This window comes from Carcharhinus amblyrhynchos, chromosome 19, assembly GCF_965287045.1.
Source record: "Carcharhinus amblyrhynchos chromosome 19, sCarAmb.v2.hapA, whole genome shotgun sequence".
Lineage (NCBI taxonomy): Eukaryota > Metazoa > Chordata > Chondrichthyes > Carcharhiniformes > Carcharhinidae > Carcharhinus > Carcharhinus amblyrhynchos.
This window is the reverse complement of record NC_137342.1, coordinates 19,647,313-19,672,644: the sequence shown is the minus strand read 5'-3', so window position 1 is coordinate 19,672,644 and position 25,332 is coordinate 19,647,313. Positions and strand designations below refer to the sequence as shown.

The following is a 25,332-nucleotide window of genomic DNA, read 5'->3' as shown; positions in this document are numbered from 1 at the left end:
AATGCTTTCTAATGCAACATCTGACCACAGCATTAATAGTTTTGTCCTTATCTTCATCCACACATACATGACAAATGCACTCCAAAGTTACATGTTGCAAGGAGAATGGGATATAAAAGTAGGAAAGTTTTGTTCCAATTGTATATGGCACTGGTGAGGCTACATATGGCATACTATGTATCATTTTAGATTCTGTAGGAGTCTGTGACGAACTGAACACAAAGAATAAAACATTTATTAAACAAGAAAAATGAATCATATCACACAAGTCAAAAAGGTTGGAAAGATTGCAATACAAGTATAAGAAAATGGTTGAAGTATCACAATTCATTCACCCCACCTGTCTACAGACACAGACAAATTAGGAAAAATAAATATCATTCACCATAACTATCTTATGCTCTCATTCAGGATAAGTATGCAGAGCACATGAATCGACTGGCTAACTGTACTCAGACACACCACACTCCAGAATCAATGACAGATGTACCCAAAGCAGATTCAATGGATTGTTCAAGAAACCCCATCCAGAAACTTTTACACTGTGAGTCAACCAGTCTTACTGAAAGGCTATCTTTTGTACAGGTGTTTCCAATCTCCATGTTTGAAGAACTCACCTTCAAATTCTCTCCCAAGTAGGTTTCGACAGGGGTCCACTACAGGGTTTCAATCTTGCCTCCTGAGATCCCTTTCCTCAACATACAGTAAGAAGTCTCACAGCACCAGGTTAAAGTCCAACAAATTTATTTGATAGTAAACCCACAAGATTTCGGAATGCTGTTCCTTCATCAGGTGAGTGGCCACAATAGCTCCTCAGCAATAATAGCATTCCGAAAGCTTGTGGGTTTACTATCAGATGAACTTGTTGGACTTTAACCTAGTGTTGTGAGACTTCTTACTGTGTTTATCCCAGTCCAACATTGGCATCTCCACATCATGATGCTCAATGTACACTCAAGCTTCACCTCATCCCCTTCCAAGCACAATTTCACATCTTCAGCCATGCCAAGCAGAATATTATTGCATCAGTGTGTAGCTTTGCACTTACAACTTGCAGCATGGAGTCAGCAAACTTCAGCTGCCCACTCTGATCTTAGGGCTTCCCTTGAACCCACTTTGCTTCAAGTCTGCTCCCCACAGGTCTCATTCTTTAATTCAGAACCTAAACGCAAGGTCATCCAGACTCAAAACGTTGGCTCATTTCTCTCTCCACAGATCCACAGACACTGCTGAGCTTATCCAATATTTTCTGCTTTTGTTTACTTAACAGGACCTATTTCTGATCTCTGCCCTTGTCCCTTACCTGAGACTGTATTCTGGCCCCATTTCAGTCTTCTTAGAATCACTACAGTGCAGAAGGAGACTATTCGGCCCATCGAGTCTACATCTTCTTTGTTTGGGATGCCTCCCTGTCTCCTTTCCGATGTCCTGCTCCCTGGGACATCTTCTCTCAAATTATACTCCTCTTCAGGTCACCCTTCTTCCATTTTTGCATGGTTCCCCTTTCTTCTTCTTTTTTGGCACACATGGTCAGGGCTGGTTTCTGGCCTGAAGACATGAAAAACACCAACTGCACATATGCGACCCTTTCCTGGCCCATGCATCGCAGACATCCAAAGGTAACCGCAATCCCAGAGCTCTGAGGTACGTATCTGATTTTTGCAACAGTATGTCTCCCATTCTTATCACAACTGAACCATTTATTCACCTAAATAAAACCAATATCTCAAGGTTGAATTGTCCTGACCAAGTATTTTAATTTTCCATCCATGGTATCCCCACTTAGCTATTTTCAATCATCCTGTCTCCCTGTTTCCTTTAACCTAAAAAAAAGCAACAAATTGATTTACAAACAATTTTGCTGCCAACAGTAGGTTTTATCTCTACCAATCTCTACTAGATAGCATGGTAGCACAGTGGTTAGCACTGCTGCCTCACAGCGCCAAGGACCTGGGTTCGATTCCTGGCTTGGGTCACTGTCTGTGCAGAGTCTGCACATTCTCCTCGTGTCTGCATGGGTTTCCCCTGGGTGCTCTGGTTTCCTTCTACAGTCCAAAAGACACGCTGGTTAGGTGCGTTGGCCATGCTAAGTTCTCCCTCAGTGTACTGAACAGGGACTGGAGTGTGGTGACTAAAGAATTTCACAGTAATTTCATTGCAATGTTAATGTAAGCCTACTTGTGATATTAATAAGCTTTAAACTTTCATCCTCTTCAATATGTATAGCATGCTTTGCTGTATAGCATGCAAGAAACAATACTTTTCACTGTATGCAAATACATGTGACAATAATAAATCAAATCAGTCCTCCACCTTCCAAGAAGCACTGCATCTGTCATTACACTGCAGCCTTTTATTTAACGAAAATGATCATCGTGCCTCGTAGGTGCCTTCGGTTGTGCATCCTTTCATGCTTAACCTGCTGCTTCTCCTCAGTCTTCTCTGGTGACGGAAAGGTTTAAGACAGTGGCTGTGGCTTCCCTTCAAGAATTTTTTGTGGTCTCTGGTGGCTCTCATCTCAAACCCCAGAGGTACATGTTGCAGAATGTATCTCATGCTGCTGCAAGGCAACTTGCTTTTGGTCAAGTGCAGGTGCCTAAGGACGCAGGTGAGAAGGCTAACATGATACTATCATAAGTGAAGGTGTCACTATGGGATTATCATATGGAGCACTTTTCAGGTTATTAGTATTGGGAGCTGGTTTTGGTTGATCATTGGGAAATTTGCCTGACTATATCCACATAAGTTTTAATAATTTTACACAAACCCTGAGAGACAATTGTTTAGATTCTTTATTTTAAATTCATTTATGGGATGTACGCATCATTGGCTAGGTGAGCATCCATTGCCCATCCCTAATTTTCCTTGAGGTGGTGAGCTACCTTCTTGAACTGCAGTCCCTAAGGTGTAGGTACACCTGCAGTGCTATAGGGGACAGAGTTCCAGGATTTTGACCCAGAAACAGTGAAGGAACAGCAATATATTTCCGAGTAAGGATGATGAGTGGCTTGGATGGGAAATTGCAGGAGGTGATGTTCCCATGAGTGTCTGCTCCCTTTGTCCTTCTAAATGGTAGTGGTTGTGATTTGAGAAGCTGCTGCCTAAGGAACTTTGGTGAGTTCCTGCAGCACATCTTGTAGATGGTACACACTGCTGCCACTGTGCATTGATGGTGGGGGGAGTTGGTGTGCCATTCAAACCGGCTGATTTATTCTGGATGGTGTCAAGCTTCTTGAATGTTGTTGGAGTTGTTCTCACACAGGCAAGTGTGAGTACATCACATTCCCGATTTGTGCCTGGAGATGGTGGACAGATTTTGGGGAGTCAAGGTATAAGTTACTTGCCATGAGATACCTAACATCTGACCTGCTCTTGTAGCCACAGTATTTATCTGGCTAGTCCAGTTCATTTTCTGGTCAATGGAGAACACTGTGGGCATTTAGTGATGGCAAAGCCATTGAATGTCAAGGGGATGTGGTTAGATTCTCTTTTCTTGAAGATGGTCATTGCCTGGCACTTGTGTAGCATGAATGCTACTTACAATTTGTCAGCCAAAACCTGGATATTGTCCAGGTCTTGTTGCATTTGAACATGGACTGCTTTAGTATTTAAGAAGTCACGAATGGTAACCTTTCAGCATGAAACCTTTCAGTTTCCCCTTGAACAGCCACATAATCTAAAAAGGGTAAAAGAGAAAGAGATATATAAATGTATGAAAACGATAGCCGATAAGAAAAATTATCAGGCCTGTCAAGTGGACACAGCACAACCCTACAGAGTGTTCAACCCCCACAACTACATGATTACTTGAGAGAGAAAATCTTTGCGGCCAGTTCAGCAATAACTCCGCTCCATCTCCCTAATCTAAACAATATGGCAAGACTCTGGGATGCCATAACAACTCATGACTTAACACAATCAGGAATAACTAGCAACTTACCCTTCAATAAATGGAAATGTCATCTCCTTGTCAAGGCTCCTTCTAAAGGATGATTTCTTACTAGCCAGCAGTCTTGCCAATTTGTTCCAGAGGGTGACGATTCTCTGTGAAAATAAAGTCTTCCTGACAGCTAAACACACACTTTACATGTATGATAGGACAGGACTTCAGCCCACTGATTATTTCTATCCCTGACCTAGGCCCACTTCTCAGGTTATGGCAGGAGCTTGCAACTTTTAGTGTAACTAGGGTTTTCTGGAATTTAGAAGGTTAAAGTGTGATGTGATAGAAGTCTTCGAGATATAAAGGAGAAATGATAGGGGTAGGTAGACAGAACCTATTTTTACTGGTTGGTGAGTTTAAGATTTGGAGACATGGTCTAAAAAATTGAGAAGGAGTGAAGTTTTTTTACATGGGAAGGATGGGAGAAGATCATATCTCTTCTGCCAGCAAGATTAATACTGGAACAATTACTCATTTTAAATTTGAGTTTTACATATTTGTGTTAAGCAGATGAATAGAAGGATATGGAACAAAGGTAGGTGTACAGAGTCAAGTCACAGATCAGGTATGGTCTCATTGAGGGGCAGAATAGCCTCCAGGAGTTAAATGGCGTATTCCTGTTCCTATGTTCCAAACAAGGTTGCCTTCCACAGATTGAGTGGGTAGGATGGTGCAAACTCACTGTTCTGCTTGTTGCAGTCCAGGTGTGGCAACTGTGCCAATTAATTATTCTTCAAAATTTATAACATTTTTGAATGTAATGATTTTCCTTCCACAACTAAGCACTCTGTGATTGGATGTTCTGCAACAGTTGCAAAATGGGCCTTTTCCTGAAGCTTTTAGCAACACTGGACAGCGGGGATGCACATATCTCCCGCAGCCAACTTTACTAGTCTGAAAATCATGGGAAGTATCCCTTCTGAAGCATGTCCTTCAGTAACACAGTGAGACATTATACCTGTATCATGTGGCTACCTCTAAATGGAATGGAAACCATGACAATAGAAACAAAAAACCAAGCGCACAATTAATGGCCAAAACTAATTTCCACCGTTTTGCTGTCCAGAATATAGTGATTTTGTTGATTTAACAACAGGAGAGATGATGCAGAGCCAAAAATTGTCTCAGGCAGTTGCTGGTCATCAGTTTAAAAGTATTAAATGTGGAAGCAGTTTAATTAAATTATGTTTGCAATATCAGCCTTCATTTTACAGCATGTTTACCCACACTGTGCCAAATTTGTACGTACAAATACATCCTCAGAGTCAACTTTAAGTTTTTATGAATGAGCCACAGGAACACCTTTGGAAGTTTTTTTGTCACTATGGAGCCTCTTAATTTATCAAAACAGCAATGCAATGTCTATGCATACTTCCAAAGAGAAGTGTGCCAGATTGCATATTTGTCAGTGTGTTTTTGTGTGTCTATCTCCTAACAGCTGGAAGTATGCAGATCTGATGTCAATCATTGTATATTGCTGATTTGATGTCAATTATGGAGCTCACACTTCAGCCAATGTCCTCTTTTAACATGTCAAGTGGTTAAATATCTAGATGGCATAAATAATCCCACAAAAGCACTATTTAAATATAGATTACAGATTAGTTGCTGGTTATTTCTTTGACTGTTGCTGCAATTCTGCACATTTTTTTTTGCCTTTTTCCATTCTAATATAAAAAGGTAATCTAGCTGATGCAGAAGTACTTTTTTTGTGACTTAAAGACTTCCACTTAACATTGAACATGACTGGGAAAATGAGCAAAGGCCATGCAGACAGGAACAAGCTGCTAGAAAAGGGAGTAGACACTTCACTGTGTCCTATGGTGAGCTGGCACTGCATTATGCTTTCCTCCATCCCTGACTGCACAGCACTTGTGTCCAGTTTCTTGCCATATGCAGATCCTGCCCCTATTCTATCCTTTCAATTATCAGGATAGTAAATTCTGATAATAAATAACAAATACTGACAGTAACTCTGCTCCTGATAGTAAAATGAAAAGAATCTTGTACCCTTCATTCCTTTTCCCAGCCACTTTACACTATCCACTCTTGTCATGCGCAGCCATGTATGTTGGACAAATAGTGCCAGTCAAAATACATTGCCACAGGTATCAATTACCACAGTGCCACTTAAAACCTAATAAGCTGGACATCAATGCTATTTCAAACCAATCAGCTGTGGTTTATTGGTAAAGCTCTGCGTCGTGGCTTTGAGTCCCACTTTGAAAACTCTAGTGCATCGAGGTATAAATAGGGTGGATTCTCGGAGGCTATTTCCCAGGGCTGAAATGGTCGCTACGAGAGGACACAGGTTTAAGGTGCTGGGGAGCAGGTACAGAGGAGGTGTTAGGGGTAAGTTTTTCACTCAGAGGGTGGTGACTGAGTGGAATTGGCTGCCGTCGGTGGTGGTGAAGGCAAACTCGCTGGGGTCTTTTAAAAGACTTCTGGATGAATACATGGGATTTAATGGGATTGGGAGTTACAGATAGTTCTATGGCCTGGTAGGTATGGATATGATCGGTGCAACTTGTGGGCCGAAGGGCCTGTTTGTGCTGTAGTGTTCTATGTTCTATAACTGTGGCTGACATTTCAGTGTAGCATAGAGCGTGCTGCACTGTCATTGTGTTGTCTTTCAGCAAAAGGGATCTTACGTCTGGTTCAGTACTCACTAATTTAAAAGTTCTGCTGATTTCAGCAAAGTCAAGCTATTAAGGAGCTTCAAAAACTCTTTGGAGCTAAACACCTCCACTTTCCAATTCTCCCCAGTATTTGCTGAGTGCAAAAAGATCATTTAAGCTACTTCCAAAGTTTCAATTTGCTATTTACTTTGTTTACAACTATGGGTGAAAGTCATAAAGAAGTTTGGGGTATTATTTCATTGCATTGTTGTACCGTCCATCACACATAAAGAGCAAAATGCATTACTGCATTCATAACTGCAGTCCTCATAATTTGTAGTGGTTGCCTTAGTTGTTAAATATTGTATGAGCTTCATGTCAAGTGGTTAAATATCTAGATTACACTATCTGGTCAAAGGCATTTGAAAGGCCATGGGTAAATAGTTTTAAGATACAAATAAAAAAGATGTGTATTCAGAACCAGAACAACAAAATATTTTCTTTGCAGAGCTTTTAAAATGCCAAGTATAGAGGATTAAATAATTAAGTTTAACTTCATTTTAACAAGCTGTGAAAGGTTTTTGAACAATTGAGTCTGCTTGAAATAGCTGGCTTAACTTAATGCATTGTAAGCACCCCCTTTAGAATTGACTTCTGTCACGTTGAAATGGTTATCCTGAATGGAAGGTTAGTAAGTGCCTCAAACTGGAGTCGAAAAGCCTTATGGTCGTAACTATATTGTTTAGTAATTTCATTTAACAGATTTGTCTACATTTGTATCTTCTTCAATTATCACTATTGGTGATATGTATTTTATCTTCATTTAATAACATCACCAACTCCTTCCTCCTTACTAATGTCACCAATTCCTTCCTAACCTTTATTTCACTCCAATAGATAACGATTTTTTTTCTTGTTAGTTGCAACCTTTCTTGCTATTGCCAGTACTCTGATATTTCTGGTTAACACAGTTGCCCCAGTGTTCCTTCCCTATCTTTTATAAATACGTAAGAGCCTACAATTTTAACAGTTGATTCTTGTCTGTGGCCATATTAGTCTTATCCATAGCAGCTCTGTTTCCTCGCTTCTAATACTGTCTCTGTACATTGGCAATTTGATATACTCTTCCTTCATTAGTCCTGCTTGAATTTTTTTAAAACAGATATATTGTTACTATCTGATGTTAATGATATTTTGTAACCTATTTCTATTCCCTGAAGTACTTACATTACCTTCATCTGTTTTTATATGTTTAAAGATTGTTCTCAGTATTTACTTCTTTCTTATCTGTGGGTTACATGTTATGCCCACACAAACTCATAAGATTTGTGAGCAGAAGCAGGTCATTCAGCAATTCAAGTCTGCTCTGCCATTCAATGAGATTGCGACTGATCTGAGACGATAATCCTCAGCTGCACTTTCCCTCCTTTCAAATAAATGTTAATAAGTTGCTTAAAAACTAATTATTGTCCAAGTAGTTTGAAAATATTTTGAATGATTCCGCACCATTATTGAACTTGAATGGAAACTCTTCCTTAATTCAATTCCAGCTCTTACCAAAAAACAAACATTTCCTTTGTGAAGTTTGAATGATTTCTGCTGGTGGAATCCCAAGTACCTTAAGAAAAAAAGAAACAAATCCAGTAAGAGATAATCCAAAAAGAAATGTGTAATTCAATAAATAGGCTCCTAATTTATTCATACCTCCATGATACAAGCCAACTGTTCTACTTCATTTTCCCCGGGGAAGAGTGGGTAGCCAGTGTATAACTCAGCTAAGATGCAGCCAAAGCTCCACATGTCAATTGCTAATCCATACTGGTGACCAAGAATTACTTCAGGTGAACGGTAGAATCTGCTCTGGATGTATGTGTAAACTGTTATACAAACATAATAGATTTAAACATCAGAAAGTACACCACACTCTTTAGGTACAACCAATTCTATCTCTTTACAGGTACCACAAATGTCTATTAATTTCTGTTTTAATCTACAATATTAACTGGTCTCCCATGGCATTATTCAAGACAATTAACTCAGAGGTTTCTAAGAACTAAAAGAACGTCCCAAGCCCAGTCACGTTGTCAGCACACCCACCCGCACAACCATATAGGAGTTGGACTCTGCTCTCACTGTCCTATTACAGACATTGGGTGAGTTACTGAGGCTGGATGCCCGGATAGATCATCTATAACCCAGCTGTCCCTCTAGAAATGATGGGTTCTGCCAAAGCAGACAGACAAGTACAAGGTCACCTCAATAATGGAGGCATCCTCATTTACCGGCAGAAAAGTCAACAAATAAAGGAGTCCTAAGCCAATAGGGCCATCAAGGTGGAGGGAAAATTATGTAGGACTAGTGATAGCAGCCCTTGATCACCGCACCCCCATTCACTGGGGCACGGATCCCTTGGCTCTGATGATTACCCAGCCTGTCAGTGATTGGCTGCTTCTAACGAGCTGACAACCTTCACACTCAGTGGGGAGCTACCATGTTGGCAGGAAAATATACCAACAACATTCTAAAATGGTCCCTAAATGGGGTCTTAATTCCCCACTTAGCTGCTTTCCTCTGTGCAATGGGCAACTGAATCTATTCCCAACCCATCCCAGCAATGTGCACTAATGCAAAAGGAACCACCCTGATGTGGTTTCCCCCCTATTTTCAGCTAAGTGAGGAATTAAGACCCCATTTAGGGGCCATTTTAGAAAGTTGTTGGTATATTTTCCTGCCAACATGGTAGCTCCCCACTGAGTGTGAAGGTTGTCAGCTCGCTGGAAGCAGTCGCTCACTGACAGGCTGGGTAATCATCAGAGCCAAGGGATCCGTGCCCCAGTGAATGGGGGTGCGGTGATCAAGGGTTGTTATCACTAATCCTACATAATTTTCCCTCCACCTTGATGGCCCTATTGGCTTAGGACTCCTTTATTTTCCTGGTTGCGTCCACACCTCCCATCTCCAATGGGGTTGGGAAAATTCAATTAATTATGCCTGCAGTGTACTACACAAACATAGAGCTCCGTGAGTTATTTTAAGAGGGCCTACACCTGTAGCAGCTGGAAACCAAGCGTATTTACAATAATGAAACTGGAAAGAGTATTCCCACCCATCACCTTGATTTTTCCCTCTATCAATGCTCATTTGGAATACAGAGGGATTGGGTGTCCTCTCCCCAATGGCCATTTTCTTCTCGCATTGTGTAATGTTGAAACTGACACCTCAGAATGCAGTAATAACACAATTCAAATAGCAGGAGCAATGCTTAATTTGAATTTGAGTGAGGAGTTCTAAACACAGAGAAAAGTATTTTGTTCTGTGCATGTTTAATTTTTCCCCTGTATTATTTCTCTTTATTTTATAAACTCTCTTTTATTTCTGTCTAATGTATGCTATTCCACCCATTCCATCTCTTGAAACTTGCAAACAAAAGCAAATCTTTGAAAAATAAATGCTTTATTGACCTTCTTTGCCATAGCGTTACTGTCAGTTTTGGAACTGAGCCCCATCTCTCAAATACTGAGCTCTGGTTGCATGAAAAAGTCTGGGTTTATGGAAATAGGGCCTGGGTGGGATTGTAGTCAGTGCAGACTCGATGGCCTGAATGGTCTCCTTCTGCACTGTAGGGATTCTATGATTCTATGAAAACCAAATGAGCTTCCAGATGACTCCCAAAAGGTGGCTGGTCCATGCACACCAAGGGGATAAACATTGTTTATTTTTGAAAGTAAAACAAATTATGCATAAAATGAAAAATATTTTATCCATACAAACCTTTTTGATTTACAAAGCAGCTTGATCCAAAATCAATTACTTTGATTAACCCTTGACCTTTGGGGCAAAGTAATATGTTCTCCTAACACGAGGAATAAACAAATGGTTATATTACATAATAATATGTAAAGAATACAGCTATATACATTCTAAAGACAGGGTGTAGGCATCACTGGTATTTGTTGCCCATCCCTAATTGCCCTTGAACTGAGTGGCTTAAGTCCATTTAAGAATCAACCAGGTTTCTGTGGATCTGGAGTCAAGTGTAGGCCAGATCAGGTAAGAAAAGCAGATTTCATTCCCTCGATAATAGTTTCATGGTCACCATTACTGAGACTAGCTTTTAATTAACAGGGGGTTTGAGTTTAAGAGCCGTGGGGGTTATGCTGCAACTATATCGGATGTTGGTGAGACCACATTTGGAATATTGTGTTCAGTTCTGGTCACCTCACTATACGAAGGATGTGGAAGCATTGGAGAGAGTGCAGAGAAGATTTACCAGGATGCTGCCTGGTTTGGAGGGTAGGTCTTATGAGGAAAGGTTGAGGGAGCTGGGAGGATGAGAGGCGACAGTAGAAGTTTGTAAGATGATGAGGGGGATAGATAGAGTGGATGTGCAGACTATTTCCTCGGTGGATGTAGCTGTTACTAGGGGGCATAACTATAAGGTTCATGGTAGGAGATATAGTAGGGATGTCCAAGGTAGATTCTTCACTCAGAGTGGTTGGGGTGTGGAATACACTGCTATTGTGATAGTGGAATCGGACACCTTAGGAACTTTCAAGCGGTTATTGGATAGGTACATGGAGCAGACCAGCATTATAGGGAGTGGGATAGCTTGATCTTGGGTTGAGACATAGCTCGGCACAACATTGAGGATCGAAGGGCCTGTACTGTGCTGTACTGTTCTATGTTCTAATTTCAGCGCTATTAATTGGTTGCAAATTCCACCAGCTGCCATGGTGGGATTTGAACCTGTTCCCTCATGGCATTAGTCTGGGCCTCTGGTTACTAGTCCAGTGATATGACCACTACACCACTATCTCTCTTTGTATGTCCTAATCTGTATATGTCCTGATGTAATTGCCATGCAATCATAAAGCTAGTTTTAAGTATAGTAATCTATGCATTTTATGTCAAATGTTTCAGACTTCCAATGTGTCTGGTACTGTCTGCACATTGAAGACTGAATGGATGGGAAGGTAGGGTTTTAATAATCCTGAAGACTGGATGGTGGGAAACTGAAATTGTGGTTTCTACCACCCCTGCTGAAAGGAGTGGAATGTTTGATATATAAAGTAAGAATCCAGAGGGGAAGGCAACTGTAAATTGGAGTTGTGGACCTAGATTCACAGGGAGAAGTTATGGGCAAGCATCAAATCTGTCCACTTTGCTCACAAGTGACACTTTGTGACATGCATACTTTGGCCATTCACTTAGGAAATGCTTGCTATCAATAACTTGGCAGAATTTCTGAGACTAGAAAGCTTTCCCTGATTTCTCTGAATGCCTGATACCACATTTACCCAGTCTGCCCCCTCCTTTCACACACCTTTCATCACTGTCTTCCACAGAGAATAACCTGGAGTGTTGAATAGATCATTTCCTGAAGTAGCCAGTTCAATAGCTGCACTGTGAAGTGCAGAATGGTTATTCCTTTGGGAATATTTCCGGGCTCTGGTAAAATTTTGGCTGCCAGAAACAAACCTCTCCTTTAGGGTGGCTATTGTAATCCCTTTAAATGTTTCAGAAGCTTTAGGAATTCCACCCAGATTAAGTAAACCACCAGCATGAAATCCAGTTCTGACTTGGAACTTGACTTATTCTGTAATTAGCACCAACTCTGGGAAATCTGATGGAGTAGGTTGTCAGATGTTTATGTAACGCTTCTGCGTACCACTGGAAAACTTATCCCATAATATCAGCTGTCAAAAATCTTATTTTATTGCCACTAGATGGTAGTCCAGCACAGAGGTTTTGCACAGGATATGTGCACTAACAAATCAAGATTCTTTGGTAAAATCATTGTCCACAAAGCTATTGCTAAACAATATGAAACAAATGCCTGCTCTATTTTTTATAATTCAGAATGTTTCTGCAGAATTTTTATTGCAGAATTCCATTTTATAACTAAAAAAAGAGTGACCCAGAAATTTAAGTTAATGACAAATTGAATGAATACAAAGATGGTTTGTGTCTCTGATATTACGTCTGGAAACAAAGTGCTATATACTGACAGGGGGCTCTCTAATGCTGTCAGCGCACTCATTAATGTTGTCTGTGTATTACAAGGGTATAAAATATTTGCAGAACAGGGCATTTGGTCCAACAGGTGTATGTTGGTGTTTATGTTCCACACAAGTCTCCTTGCACCCTCTTTATAGAACCCCATTAACGTATCCTTCTATTTCTTTCTTTTGCGTGTGTTTGTCCAGCTTCCTGTCAAATGATCTTATGCTATTCACTTCAACTACTCCTAGTGGTAGTTAGTTCCATGTTCTAATGGTCTAACCACTCTCTGGTAAATAAATCTATCCTGAATTGCCTCTTAGATTTAGTAGTGACTATATTACATAACCTAATTCTAGTCTCACTCGAATGTGAAAACCTTTTCTCTAATTCTACCCAAACAAACCCTTTCATAATCTTGAAGACCTCTATCAGTTCACTGCTCAGGCTTTCCTTCCTGATAGATGAAACCTCTTGTTCAAATATCACTGTGGTAAATAATTTTTGCCCTTTCTCCAGCCATCACCATATAGGACACCGCTTCACACCATTTGGCAATTTAAGTATCTATAACCCCTACTGTTTTCTGTTTTGTAGCCAACTTACCACTCAGTCTGCTGCTTGACCGCAAATTCCACGATGGGGATTCTCCCATCCTGCCTGCCATGGAAACGGTAGACAGGTAGACGGGGGGAGGGGAGGGAAATGGATTCCTACAAAGGTCCATTGACCTTGGGTGGGATTCTTTGGTTCTGGGGTGAATACGGCCAGAGAATCCCGTCCCACATGTTCTGAATTAGCCGCAAATGTGCTGTATGATGCTTTTGGTGATGCCTAACACTCCCAGTGCCTCCAAGGGAGACTTGCAAAGGTTTTGCTCTCTAACTCCTTTTGTTTAATATTATGATGGATTTTTGTAGGGAAATTATTATTTTGAATGCCTCAATAATATGTCACATTTCAGAGGTGTATTTGAATACCAAAGTGCAAAACCATGATTAGGTAATATAGCAATGAACTGCCTATTTTCACAACACAAATGCTGTTGATACTGTATTATCCAGTGCAGTATAACGGTGACATTAATTGTATATGAAGCTGTAACATATTTACGTTACTTACAGGTTTCAGGTCACAGTGAATTATTTTTTCCCTAAAGAGCATTTGTAAGCTCTTCAGTAAAGTGTATGCAAATCGGCAAATAAGAGATATGGTAAAACCCCGGAAGTTGTTCTTCTGGATAAGTTCATACAAATTCATTCTGTGAAAAGAGTAGACTCCAATTATCATCTACCATCCTCTGTGAGTTTAAGGAGTAATTGTATTTGATTTTATGAATATGCATTTTTGGAGGTGTGGCTGGCTGAAGGATATATTGGGAAATTGTGCTCATGCTGCCCATGCTTTTTAATTGGGAATATCACTGGCAGCCTGCGTGCAATAATCTGATGTGTCCTGGCAGGTTAGTGCCTATGGCGAACTCGTAAAACTTATCCTAACATTTTATCAGAACAAAATACTCAATAGTTCACCAATTTTTAACCACACGTTATTAAGCAAAAAAACTTGATTATAATCTATTCAGCTCTTCCACATCCATCTTTGGCTGCAACACCAGGGCTATTTTTAAAAATGTGTAAGATTTGCAGGACATCTCACCCACTGGCAGAACACACATGTCACAGCTGACCTGCAATTTCTCAATATATGTGACTGATGGGTAACACTTAGCACTCTTAACACACATGCTTAAAATTAAACCTTAAACATACATCTTACCTGGAACAAGTGCACTAGAAAGATTATCAAGACAGTTATCAAGACAGTTCACAGGCAACAACACCTCCTCCACGATCATCCTCAACACTGCTGTGCTCTCAGCCCACTACTATACTCCTTATACATCTAAAACTGGGTGGCCAAATTCTCCTCCAATTCAGTTTTCAAGCTTGCTAATGACATCACTGTAGTGAGTCGGATCTCAAATAATGACAAGACAAGAGTATAGGAACGTGATAGAGAATCTGGTGAACTGGCGCGACAACAATAATCTCTCCCTCAATGTCAACAAAATGAAGGAGATTGTCATCGACTTCAAGAAGCATAAAGGAGAACATTCCCCTGTTTACATCAATGGGGACAAAGTAGAAAGGGTCAAGAGCTTCAGGTTTTTAGGTGTCCAGATCACCAACAACCTGCCTTATCCCCTCATGCCCACCAACGCTTCTACTTTCTCAGAAGACTAAGAAAATTTGTCAGCTGTGACTCTCAACAACTTTTACAGATGCATCATAGAAAACATTCTTTCTGGCTGTATCACAGCTTGGTATGACTCGTGCTCTGCCCAAGATTGCAAGGAACTACAAAAGCCCAATCCATCACACAAACCAGCCTCCCATCATTGACTCTGTCTACACTTCCCGCTGCCTCAGCAAAGCAGCCAGCATAATAAAGGACCCCATGCACCCCAGACGTTCCCTCTTCCACCTTCTTCCGTTGGGAAAAAGATACAAAAGTCTGAGGTCACGTACCAACTGACTCAAGAACAGCTTCTTCCCTGCTGCTGTCAGACTTTTGAATGGACTTACCTCGCATTAAGTTGATCTTTCTCTACACCCTAGCTATGACTGTAACACTACATTTTGCATTCTCTTGTTTCCTTCGCTATGAATGGTATGCTTTGTCTGTATAGCGAGCAAGAAACAATACTTTTCACTGTATGTTAATGCATGTGACAATAATAAATCAAATTAAATCAAAAGTTATTGCATTCAGTTTCAAGTTTATTGCCAAGCCCTTTAAACATAACACGTTCACAGTGAGTACTCTGGTAACCTCTTCATTTTATTGATAATCTAAAGTGTATTCTTCTGTTGGAATGTATGTAATAAAAAGTTGTGATGTCAGCACCCTGAGCAGACCTCCAGTAAACAGAATCAATTAACACTATTTGTTGGATATACAAAAATTAAGAGCAGGGCTAGGCCCCTAGAGCCTGCTTTATATTCGATAAACTGACAGCTGATCTGATTGCGGCTTCAACTATACTGTCTTGTCTGCTGCCTCCATAACCCTTGATGTCAATCTATGTCAATCAAAAATTTAACTCAGCCTTCAATATATTCAAGCCTCCATGGCTCTCTGGGGAAGAGAATTCCATAGACTAATGATCCTGTGAGGAATCCTCCGCTTCTTAGTCTTAAATGGACACCCCTAAATTTTAAACCGTGTCCACAAGTTCTACACTCCCTCACAAGAGGGAGCATTCACCCTATCAAGTCCCTCGGGATCTTTATTTTTCAACAAGTTTGCCTCTCATTCTTCTAATCTCCAACGGGTATATGCTCAACCTACTCAACCTCTGCTTAAAAGATAACCTTTTCATCCCAGCAATCAATCAACAGAACCTTTTCTGGACAGCTTCTGATGTAATTATATCCTTTATCAAATAAGGAGAACAAAACTATACACTATACTCCAGATGAAGTCTAAATAAGAACTGTATAGCTATAGCAACACTTCCCTACTCTTATGAGAACATAAGAACTAAGAGTAGGAGTGGGCAATTCCGTCCCTCATGCTTGCTTTGCCATTAAGTACAATCATGGCTGATCTTGTTTTAGCCTCAAGTCCACTTCCCTCCCCATTCTCCATAACCCTTCAACCCATTATTAATTAAAAATTGGTCTATCTCCTCCTTAAATTTGCTCAATGTCCCTCAGCCACCACAGTCTGAGGTAGTGAATTCCACAAATTCACCACCCTTTGAAAGTCATAGTTTCTCCTCATCTCTGTTTTAAACCCGCTACCCCTTATTCTAAAACCATGACCTCCTGTTCTAGAGCAGCACACGGGCACAGTGGTTAGCACTGCTGCCTCACAGCACTAGGGACTTGGATTTGCTCCAACTTTGGATGCCTGTGTATAGTTTGCACGTTCTCCCCATGTTTATGTGGGTTTCCTCTGGGTTTTCCAGTTTCCTCCCACAGTCCAAAGATATGCAAGTTAGGTGAATTGGCCATGCTAAATTGCCCCTTACAGTCCCAAAATGTGCAGGTTAAGGGGATTAGTGGGGTAAGTATGTAGGCTTAATATATGGGCTTATGGGGATAGGGTCTGGGTCACTTGCATTGTCGAAGAGTCGGTGCAGACTCAATACGCTGAATGGCCTCCTTCTACACTGTAGGGATTCCATGACTGCCCCACAAGGGGAAACATCTGCTCTATGCCTACTTTGTTAATATCTTTTATTATCTTATATCCCTCAATTAGATCTCCTCTCATTCTTCTAAACTCTAGAGTATATCAGCCTAAACTGCTCAATCTCTCTTCATTAGGCAAACCCTTCAGCTGGAATTTTACTGTCCCACCCTCCAGGGGAAACGGAGTGGGTGAGGGTGGAACATGGAAATGTCTGTTGACCTTGGGTGGGATTTTGCAACTTTAGGGCGAACAAGGCCATAAAATCCCACCCTTCATCTCTGGATTTAATCTTGTGAATCTCCTCTGCATTACCTCGAATGCCACTGCATCCTTTCTCAAATAAGGAGGCAAAAACTACACTGCACTCCAGGTACAGTCTCACCAATGCCTTCTATAGTTGCAGCAACACTTACTTACTTTTATACTCCATCCCTTTAGGTATAAATGCCAAAATTCCATTTGCTTTCCTCATTACTTGCAGACCACTTTTCTGCATCTCATGCCACGAGGACACCCAGATTCCTCCGCACCAAAGCACCCTTATGTCTCTCTCCATTTAGATAATAAGTTTATCCAACTAAAATGTATAACCTCATACTTATCCACGTTAAACTCCATCTGCCACATTATGGACCACTCACCTAACATATCTATATCTATTTGTAAATTTCTTATTTCCTCATTGAAACTTATTGTCATACCTATTTTAGTGTTATCTGCAAATTTGGCTATCCTGTATCTGAGTCATGAAGATAAATTGTAAATATTTGGGACCCGAGGACTGAACCTTGTGGCATCCCATTAGTTACATGTTGCCAATCAGAAAAATCCTCATTTATCCTGACTCTCTGTCTTCTGTCAGTTAGCCAGTTTTCCATCCAAACTAGTATATTATCCTTAACCCCATGTAATCTTATTTTGTGTATTAACCTCCTGTACAGCACCTTCTCAACTTTTGTGTGGCATCTTATCAAAGATCTTCGTGCAGTCCACATACACTACATTTACACAATCCCCATTATCCACTTGGCTTGTTACACCTTCTAGCAAATTAGTCAAACACAATTTACCCTTCATAAAACCACGTTGACTCTGATGGATTGTGTTTTGGCTTTCTAAATAATGAATTCTAACAATTTCCCAACAGCAGATATTAAACTAACAGGTCAATTATCTGCCTCCCTCCATTTTGAATAAGGGCGTTATATTATCATTTTTCCAATTCACCAAAACATTTTCCACATCCAGGGAATTATGGAATCTTATAACTAATGGATGCATTATCTCTGCTGCCACTTCCTTTAAAACCCTAGGATGTAGGCCATCAAGTCCTGGGGACTTGTCTATCTTGAATCACAATAGTTTGTTGAGTACCATCTCACTATTGATAATGATTGTTCTAAATACCTCCCTTTCTATAACCTTTGTATTGCCTGTTACTGTTGGGATGGTACTACAGTCCTCCACTATGAAAACAGAGGCAAAATATTGATTTTGTGTCTCCACCATTTCTGTGTTCCATATTATTAACTCCCTGATCTCATCCTCCCAGAGACCAATATTCACTTTAGCTACTCTCTTCCCTTTTATATATGTATAGAAGTTTCTGCTGTCCTCTTTTATATTTTTTGCTAGTTTTCTTTCATAATTTAACCTTTGTATTTTTATTACTTTTTTTTTTACTTGTTTCTTCTTTTCATCCCATCCTTCTTTCCATTTTTCCAATTCTCCACTCCTGATCTCTATCTGCTCCGTTCCTTCAGGGCAACTACCTTAACCAACTATACCTCTGTTCTGCCGTTTATACACTCTGATCATTTAGTGGACACTTTTAACACCTTTCTTAGCCTTCTTCATCTTCATTTACATTCTCTTTGTCCAATTACAGCCTTCCTGCACCCTCACAGTAAAAATCTCTCCTGATTTTCTTTGCTCTTAGTCCTGACAAAGGCTCATCCAAACTCGAAACAGTGGCTCTATTCTCTCTCCACAGATGCTGTCAGACCTGCTGAGATTCTCCAGCATTTTCTGTCTTTGTTTCAGATTCCAGCATCTGCTGGAACTATTTTACTTTTTGTTTTATTTCATCATTTTAAAAAGAATGTTAGAAATAAAATAAGCTTGGGATCATTATATTTTAGTTATTTATTAAAATTAGGATGCAATTAACAGTACATGGTCTTCCAAATGAAACTTATTTGAAATTCAGGTAATGAATACAAAAACTGCTTTTGAGCAAATCAAACACTCAGTTTCTTACCCAGCAAAAATATGTTTGTACGTGAGTTTCTGAGTTTGTGTTGAATGCCATTTTCTGTGGGAACATTTTCAAATAACCTTTAGGGGTCAAACATTTCATAAATCGGTGACATAAATCATGTAGCCAATCATAAGGCAGTGCTATTTAATTTCAATGGTGTAACTGCTGAACGATAAGATAAATTATGGAGATCCTACTGCAAACTGTGCACGTGCTACCAGGCTTGAGACAGCTGCTATATCATTCTTTTCCTTTCTGTGTCATTCAGAGTTCCCATAATCTAATGCTTTGGCTTGCACCGTTCTCCGGGGACTGTCTTCTTTCATCATATTAGTTTGCAAATGCAACAGAGTGCACGTTCTCACATTTACCGTTAAACTTTTCTTCTTGTCAGCAGGCTTTTGTCAAATGGCCCAGAACCAGTGTAACTTATCTTAAGATATCGGAATAATGATAAAGTGCTCTAGAAACCTATTGAAAAACTCTGGGAGTGAATTTTTGTGCAGATGCTCCCACTTCCCTCTGTAACAAGCGGCAATGCAACAGGACTACTATATTTGAATAGCGCCTCATTGCATCTCTGAGAAACCTCTTTAAGCACTGCAGATAAACTATACTAGCCGGGATGCTGGGGTAAATTTTCACTTTCACTGTTCGCTGCCTGGCTTTCAACCTGGTGGAATGAATTGCCCATAGCATCCCTGAATCCCACCATCCCACGCCATCTCCACCTCCCCAAAAACAACCACTTTGAGTTCAAGGGAATGAAGATCTGGCAGGCTCTACAACTGATGGCTGACTGGTCCCATCAAATCACCACTGCCTGCAGGTGGCAACAATAAAAATTGAATCTGAGGAGAACTCACTGCTCGTTTTTTTCAAATAGCTCCATTGCATATTTCACATCGCACTGGTAAGTCAGTTTAAATATCTTATTTAAAAGGATGACACGGCCAAAAGCAGAGCCTTCCCTCAGTGTTGTCTAAATTATTTGGTCATTATTTTGAGTGCGGCTTTGAATCCATACACCTTCTGGCTCAGTGGCAAAAATATCACCAACTGACGTCTATTATGGATTAATTCACAATATTATTAAAATAAATAACTAAATTATTGCTTAGTGATGTACGATTTCAGTCTTGTTTCATGGAAATATTGTTATTCATACATTTGATTTATAATAGTTTTTGTACAATTGAACTTCAAGAAATTGTTTTGCATAACAGTAGATTTGTAGCTAAGCAGATGGACCATATTTGCCTTATCTGTACTATGACAATTGCAGAATGTTAAACATTTTGGGTGCAAAATTTATGTTACATTTGCTTTGGTCTGTGACAGACATTTGATCATTAGGTTGTCTCAGTTTCAGGTCCAGTGGGAGTCTCTACACTGTTTACCCTGTATTTATAATTATAGAGACTGGGTTTTCATTGCCAAACACTACACTGCTTTCCTGTCCTGATGAATTATGTCCTGTTCATGGACTAAGTATTATGTATTTGATGACCAATATAAACCAAACAGTAGAACGCAAAGTGAAATTAATTTAAAATGTCTGCTAAAACCTCCAACCCGCCATCTGAAAGGGGCCATTTTGGAGGCAAAATTCACTTTGTTCAAGGAATCTATTTGAAAACATGGTTTGGATGTTGGTAAAAAAAACAACAGAGCATGGAGAGAAAATGCTGACAAGCAATTCCTCCACGTTTAATGTTTCCCCGAAGATTCCTTCAAAATATTCATGAATTCTACCGAAAATATACTTAAATGCCAATTATTGATGTTAAAGCTTAGCTATGCGCTTACCATGAAAATTACACAGAAGTATGCAACATTTGAGGATCAATATATGTTTTTTTTAATGCCCTATTAGATTAGTTATTAAGTTTAACTAAACTTCCCCTAACTCCCTTTTCCAAGATGACCGTGTTTAATTTTATTCCTATGAGTTCTCATTAGGATGTTAAATTGCCATTGAGAGTCCTTTTGGACAACAGAATGTAGTTGGATTTTCCGAATGGAGATGGTCTTTCACTGGCCACGGGTGGGAGCTGCCAGCCCTGCCAATGTCTATGGTGTTTTGTGTGGCTCACACCCTCTATCACTGGGAAACCTGACATGGAGGGGTCAGCCTGCTCCAGTATATAAGTTATTGGGTGGCACAGTGGTTGATTGGTTAGCCCTGCTGCCTCATAGCACCAAAAACCCAGATTCAATTCCCAGGTTGGGTCACTGTCTGTGCGGAGTTTGCACATTAGTCCAAAGATGTGAGGGTTAGGTGAAATGGCCATGCTAAATTGGCCCTTAGTGTCAGGGGGACTAGCTAGGGTAAATGCCTGGGGTTATGGGTAGGGCCTGGGTGGGATTGTGGTTGGCGCAGACCCGATGGGCTGAATGTCCTCCTTCTGCATTATAGGATTCTATGATCTGCGAGACTGGAAGATCCCACTGGTTGGAAGGGCTGAAGAATTCAGCCCACATTGTGTTTCAGGGACATGACACTGACTAGGAATTCCAAAGTTTCTAACAAGCCTTTAAGCATTAGGGAATACAAAGTAGTAAATTAGTAATGACTGTGATCCATTCTTGCTCTTGACATCATCTTTACTTAACAATTCTAGTGGAGAGGGCTGTCATCACTATCAGGATTGGGCTTACTTTATACTGAAAACAGTGCAAAAAGGAACAATTTCTCCCCTAATTCTAGTTTAACAGAGATAAATGTGAAATGGTATATATAAAAGAGCTTTGCAATTTGTACTGGAAACATAAATGGAGAGGGTAAAAGAATCTTTTCATATAGAAAAGATTTTTTGGGATATGGATTATTTTACCTGAAATAGCATTTGGCCTCTTTTAGGTTGAAATAGCATTTGGAGACAAGTCAAATATGACATTTCAGAGACAATGGCCAGAATTTTCAGCCATTGTCGCTGGTGGAACATTTTGGTTCCACCAACAGTGAGCCCTCGTTGCAGGTTTTCTGGTGGTTTGGTGGTTGTGGCGGGGCCTGGGGTGTGGTGGTGGATTGCATAGAATGGGAAACCCCATTGACAGTGGTAGGAACTTCTGGCCAATGACGGGCTGCCTCTGTGAAACACACAACAAGGGTGCGTAGAAAATTCTCCCAACGTCTAATATATTGGAGAGGGCTGCAAAGAGACATGTTAACTTTTGACTGTCCAGCTATTGGAGGCTGAGGACTGGGAGTGCACAGGGAAGTGCCAGACAATGCAAGTTATCCCATCAGTGTAATTCAGTAAAGGTTCTGCTCATGTGTCTCTTTTTAAAGCAACTGTCTTATTCCCTTTTAAAAGAATCATGGGGTGGGATTCTCCCAAAAAAATTCTAAGTGTCAATTCAGGGATGGGGGTGGGGCTGAGGGAGGTAGGGGGTGTGGTGGGAGGGGGAGGTGAGCAGGCCTGGAGACTTCTATCCAAGGCCCACTAATGACAGCAAATCCTCATCTAGATAATTTATTCACCTCTGCACCAATTTCTGTCAAGGAGCTGATGACACCTGAAATCCGGTGGCCGGAGGCTCGCTGAAGCCTTGGTGCCTAGCCAGAAGCCCGTTACATGGCCTCCGCTTGAGTCCCCAAGACTGGGAGAATCGTCCACTTGGACTTTCTTTGAATATGGTTTATGGCAAAAAAATTCTACAGATTAACCATCCTTTGTGCAAATATTTGTTTTCTCACTTCTCACTGTCTTGTCATGATCTTGCTGAGTTTCGCTCTCAAAGAGTTGAGGTCCACCATAGATTCACAGAGTAATAATTCAGTTTGTAACTAAAGCCTTGGTTGAGATAATAGGAGTGATATAGATACCTGGCCAACTAGGTCATTCCATCATTGCAACAATAGAAATGGAATAAGTTGTTTGTATCAGCCTGTTTCATTTGATGTTAACTTTTGTATTTGTTTAACTAGACCATTGGCTGTAATGGAGACTGAAAGCTGTGGCAAAATAACTTACCCTAAAAGTTCAAAGGAAATAAATAGATGGTTTCTGAAGTAAAAATATTCTTTCATATGAATAATATTGTTACTGCCATCTTTGTCCTTCTTATGCAGGATATCTAAAATCTTTAGTTCCACAACAGCTTGATGCTGAAACCTATTTTGAAACAAAAATATGTATACAACAGTTTGTAGTTTTGTATTTTAATGAACAATTATTAATTAGCTTCTTTGAGATTTAGGCAGTTAGATGTCCATGTAAAATGCTATCATTTAATTTGCAATGACAGGATTAATGAATATTAATTTAGTTGGCAAGTTTTTAATTTGCTGCAATGTTAAACTTCCTTTTTGCACAGTTTAATTTTTGCTTTGTTCCACCTCCCTGTTTGGCTTGAAGGTACTTGCTCTTTACTGGAGAACAGTTCCAGGAGGTACCATCCATCTTCCAGCAAGAAAAATTGCAGTCTTTAGGTGTAAGCAGGCTTAAAGGGTGGACTTATGCAAGACTACATCATTGTGGGTCAGAAGAAATCAAGGAAAGGTGTAGCAAATAGTTACAGGTCTAGCAAAGAGTTAGGAGGGGAAGAGGGTAAAGGAAGATTAGCAGCTAGGAGAAACCAAACCAAATCTAAAGTTAGAGATGGGACGAGGGGAAAAGTAGAGAAGTATGGAGGCAAAAGAGAACAGTAGCAGAACATGCAGAGGTGTGTAGGCATGTATGGAGGAGAGGAAAAAGGGGAAGAGGAGGGAAGGGAGGGGGAGAAGCAGTATGAGAAAAAGGAGGGGAGAAGGGATAATAATGATGCAGAAAACATAGGAATTAGGACAGATAGGCAAATTCAACCCTGCGAGCCTGCTCCAACATTCAATCAAATCATGGTTAATCTCTCCCTGGTCTCCATTCCATCTTTTCTCTTTCCTTTTTTTTATTATAAATATGTCTATATCCCTCTTGAAACCATTCAATTATTCAGACTCCACCGCGCTATGGGGCAGCGAGTTTCACAAATTTACCACCCTCTGCAAGAAGTAGTTCCTCCTCATCTCAGTTTTAAATCCACTGCCTCTCAACCCATTTCTGTGACTTTTTGTTTTAGATTGTCCCATAAGAGGAAACATTTGTTCTATATTTCCTTTATCAATCCCTTTTAAAATTTTATAAACCTTGATCTGATCCCCTCTCATCTTTCTAAACTCCAGCGAGTACAAGACCAAACTGTTTAATTTCTCCTCAAACATCAACTTCTTCATCCCCAGAATCAATCTGGTAAACATCCTCTGAACTGCATCCAATGGCATTACATTCTTCCTCAAATAAGGAGATCAGAACTGGACAAACTGGACAGATGTGGTCTCAACAACCCCCTACTGTGAAGTTGTACGAATGAAGTAGTGGCACGATGGGAAAATTGGTCAAGTATCTGGTACAAATTAACGAAACCTGATCGAGCTATCCCAAATTGCTCGACCTCTGTAAGACCTGATAAGGCTGACTCCACATGACCTAGAACTACATGAGTGAGACAAGATGTCAGGGATGAAGGAGTCACCAACCTTCTTCTGTTCTATCAAAGGACAAGATAAAGGTATGACTGATGAGACAAAGCGTTCTAGGAGGTCTACAGCTTGTACCATGATTTATGGCATTACTTATGATGCCACTATTTGATCAACTTCCTGAATAAGCTCGGGTCATGTAAACTGATAATGATTATGTATAAATACTGAATTGATTCTTTATGTAAGGGCGGACTTGAGAAAGAATTAGCAAGTCGTAACAACAGCTCTCTGAACTCAAGTTTTTGCCAATACTGCATGCAGTGTTTTGTAAATAAAGACAAGTTATTTTGTTGGAATGAACTTTGTTGTGTCTTTCTACCACAGTCAAGAAGCAGGAAAATTTCCACTTCAATACTACACAATTGCAACAATACTTCTCTGCTTTTATACCACAGTCTTTTTGCAATAAATGCAAACATCCCATTTGCCTTTTTTATTACATGCTTTACCTGCATTTCGACTTTCTGCAATTCATGAACATAGACACTCAGATCCCTCTGCCTGGGTGCATTTTGAATCTGCTTTCCATTTTGGTAATAACTTGCCTTTCCATATTTTCTGCCAAAATGGATAACCTCACATGTACTCATATTAAACTTCAGCTGCCAAATTTTGGCCCTTTTTTTAGACTACCTATATCCATCTGTAGAATTTTTACATTCGCTTCACTGCCTGCTTTCCCACCTATTTTAGTATCATCCACAAATTCTGTTATGTTACACTCTGTCCCTGCTTGCAGATAATTTATATAGATTAGAAATAGTTGAGGTCCGAGGGATTG

At 40.2% G+C, this 25,332-nt stretch overlaps 1 protein-coding gene across 1 annotated transcript in view; it reads right to left on the bottom strand.

Annotated features, from left to right (window-relative positions):
- dyrk4 (dual-specificity tyrosine-(Y)-phosphorylation regulated kinase 4) overlaps nt 1-25,332 on the bottom strand; it is an 84,338-nt gene that overhangs the window by 8,186 nt on the left and 50,820 nt on the right. Inside the window, 5 exon segments of the mRNA XM_080207853.1 lie at nt 8,119-8,179; nt 8,266-8,438; nt 10,333-10,414; nt 13,684-13,822; nt 23,005-23,145. Of these exon segments, the coding sequence (XP_080063979.1) occupies nt 8,119-8,179; nt 8,266-8,438; nt 10,333-10,414; nt 13,684-13,822; nt 23,005-23,145 (596 nt within the window).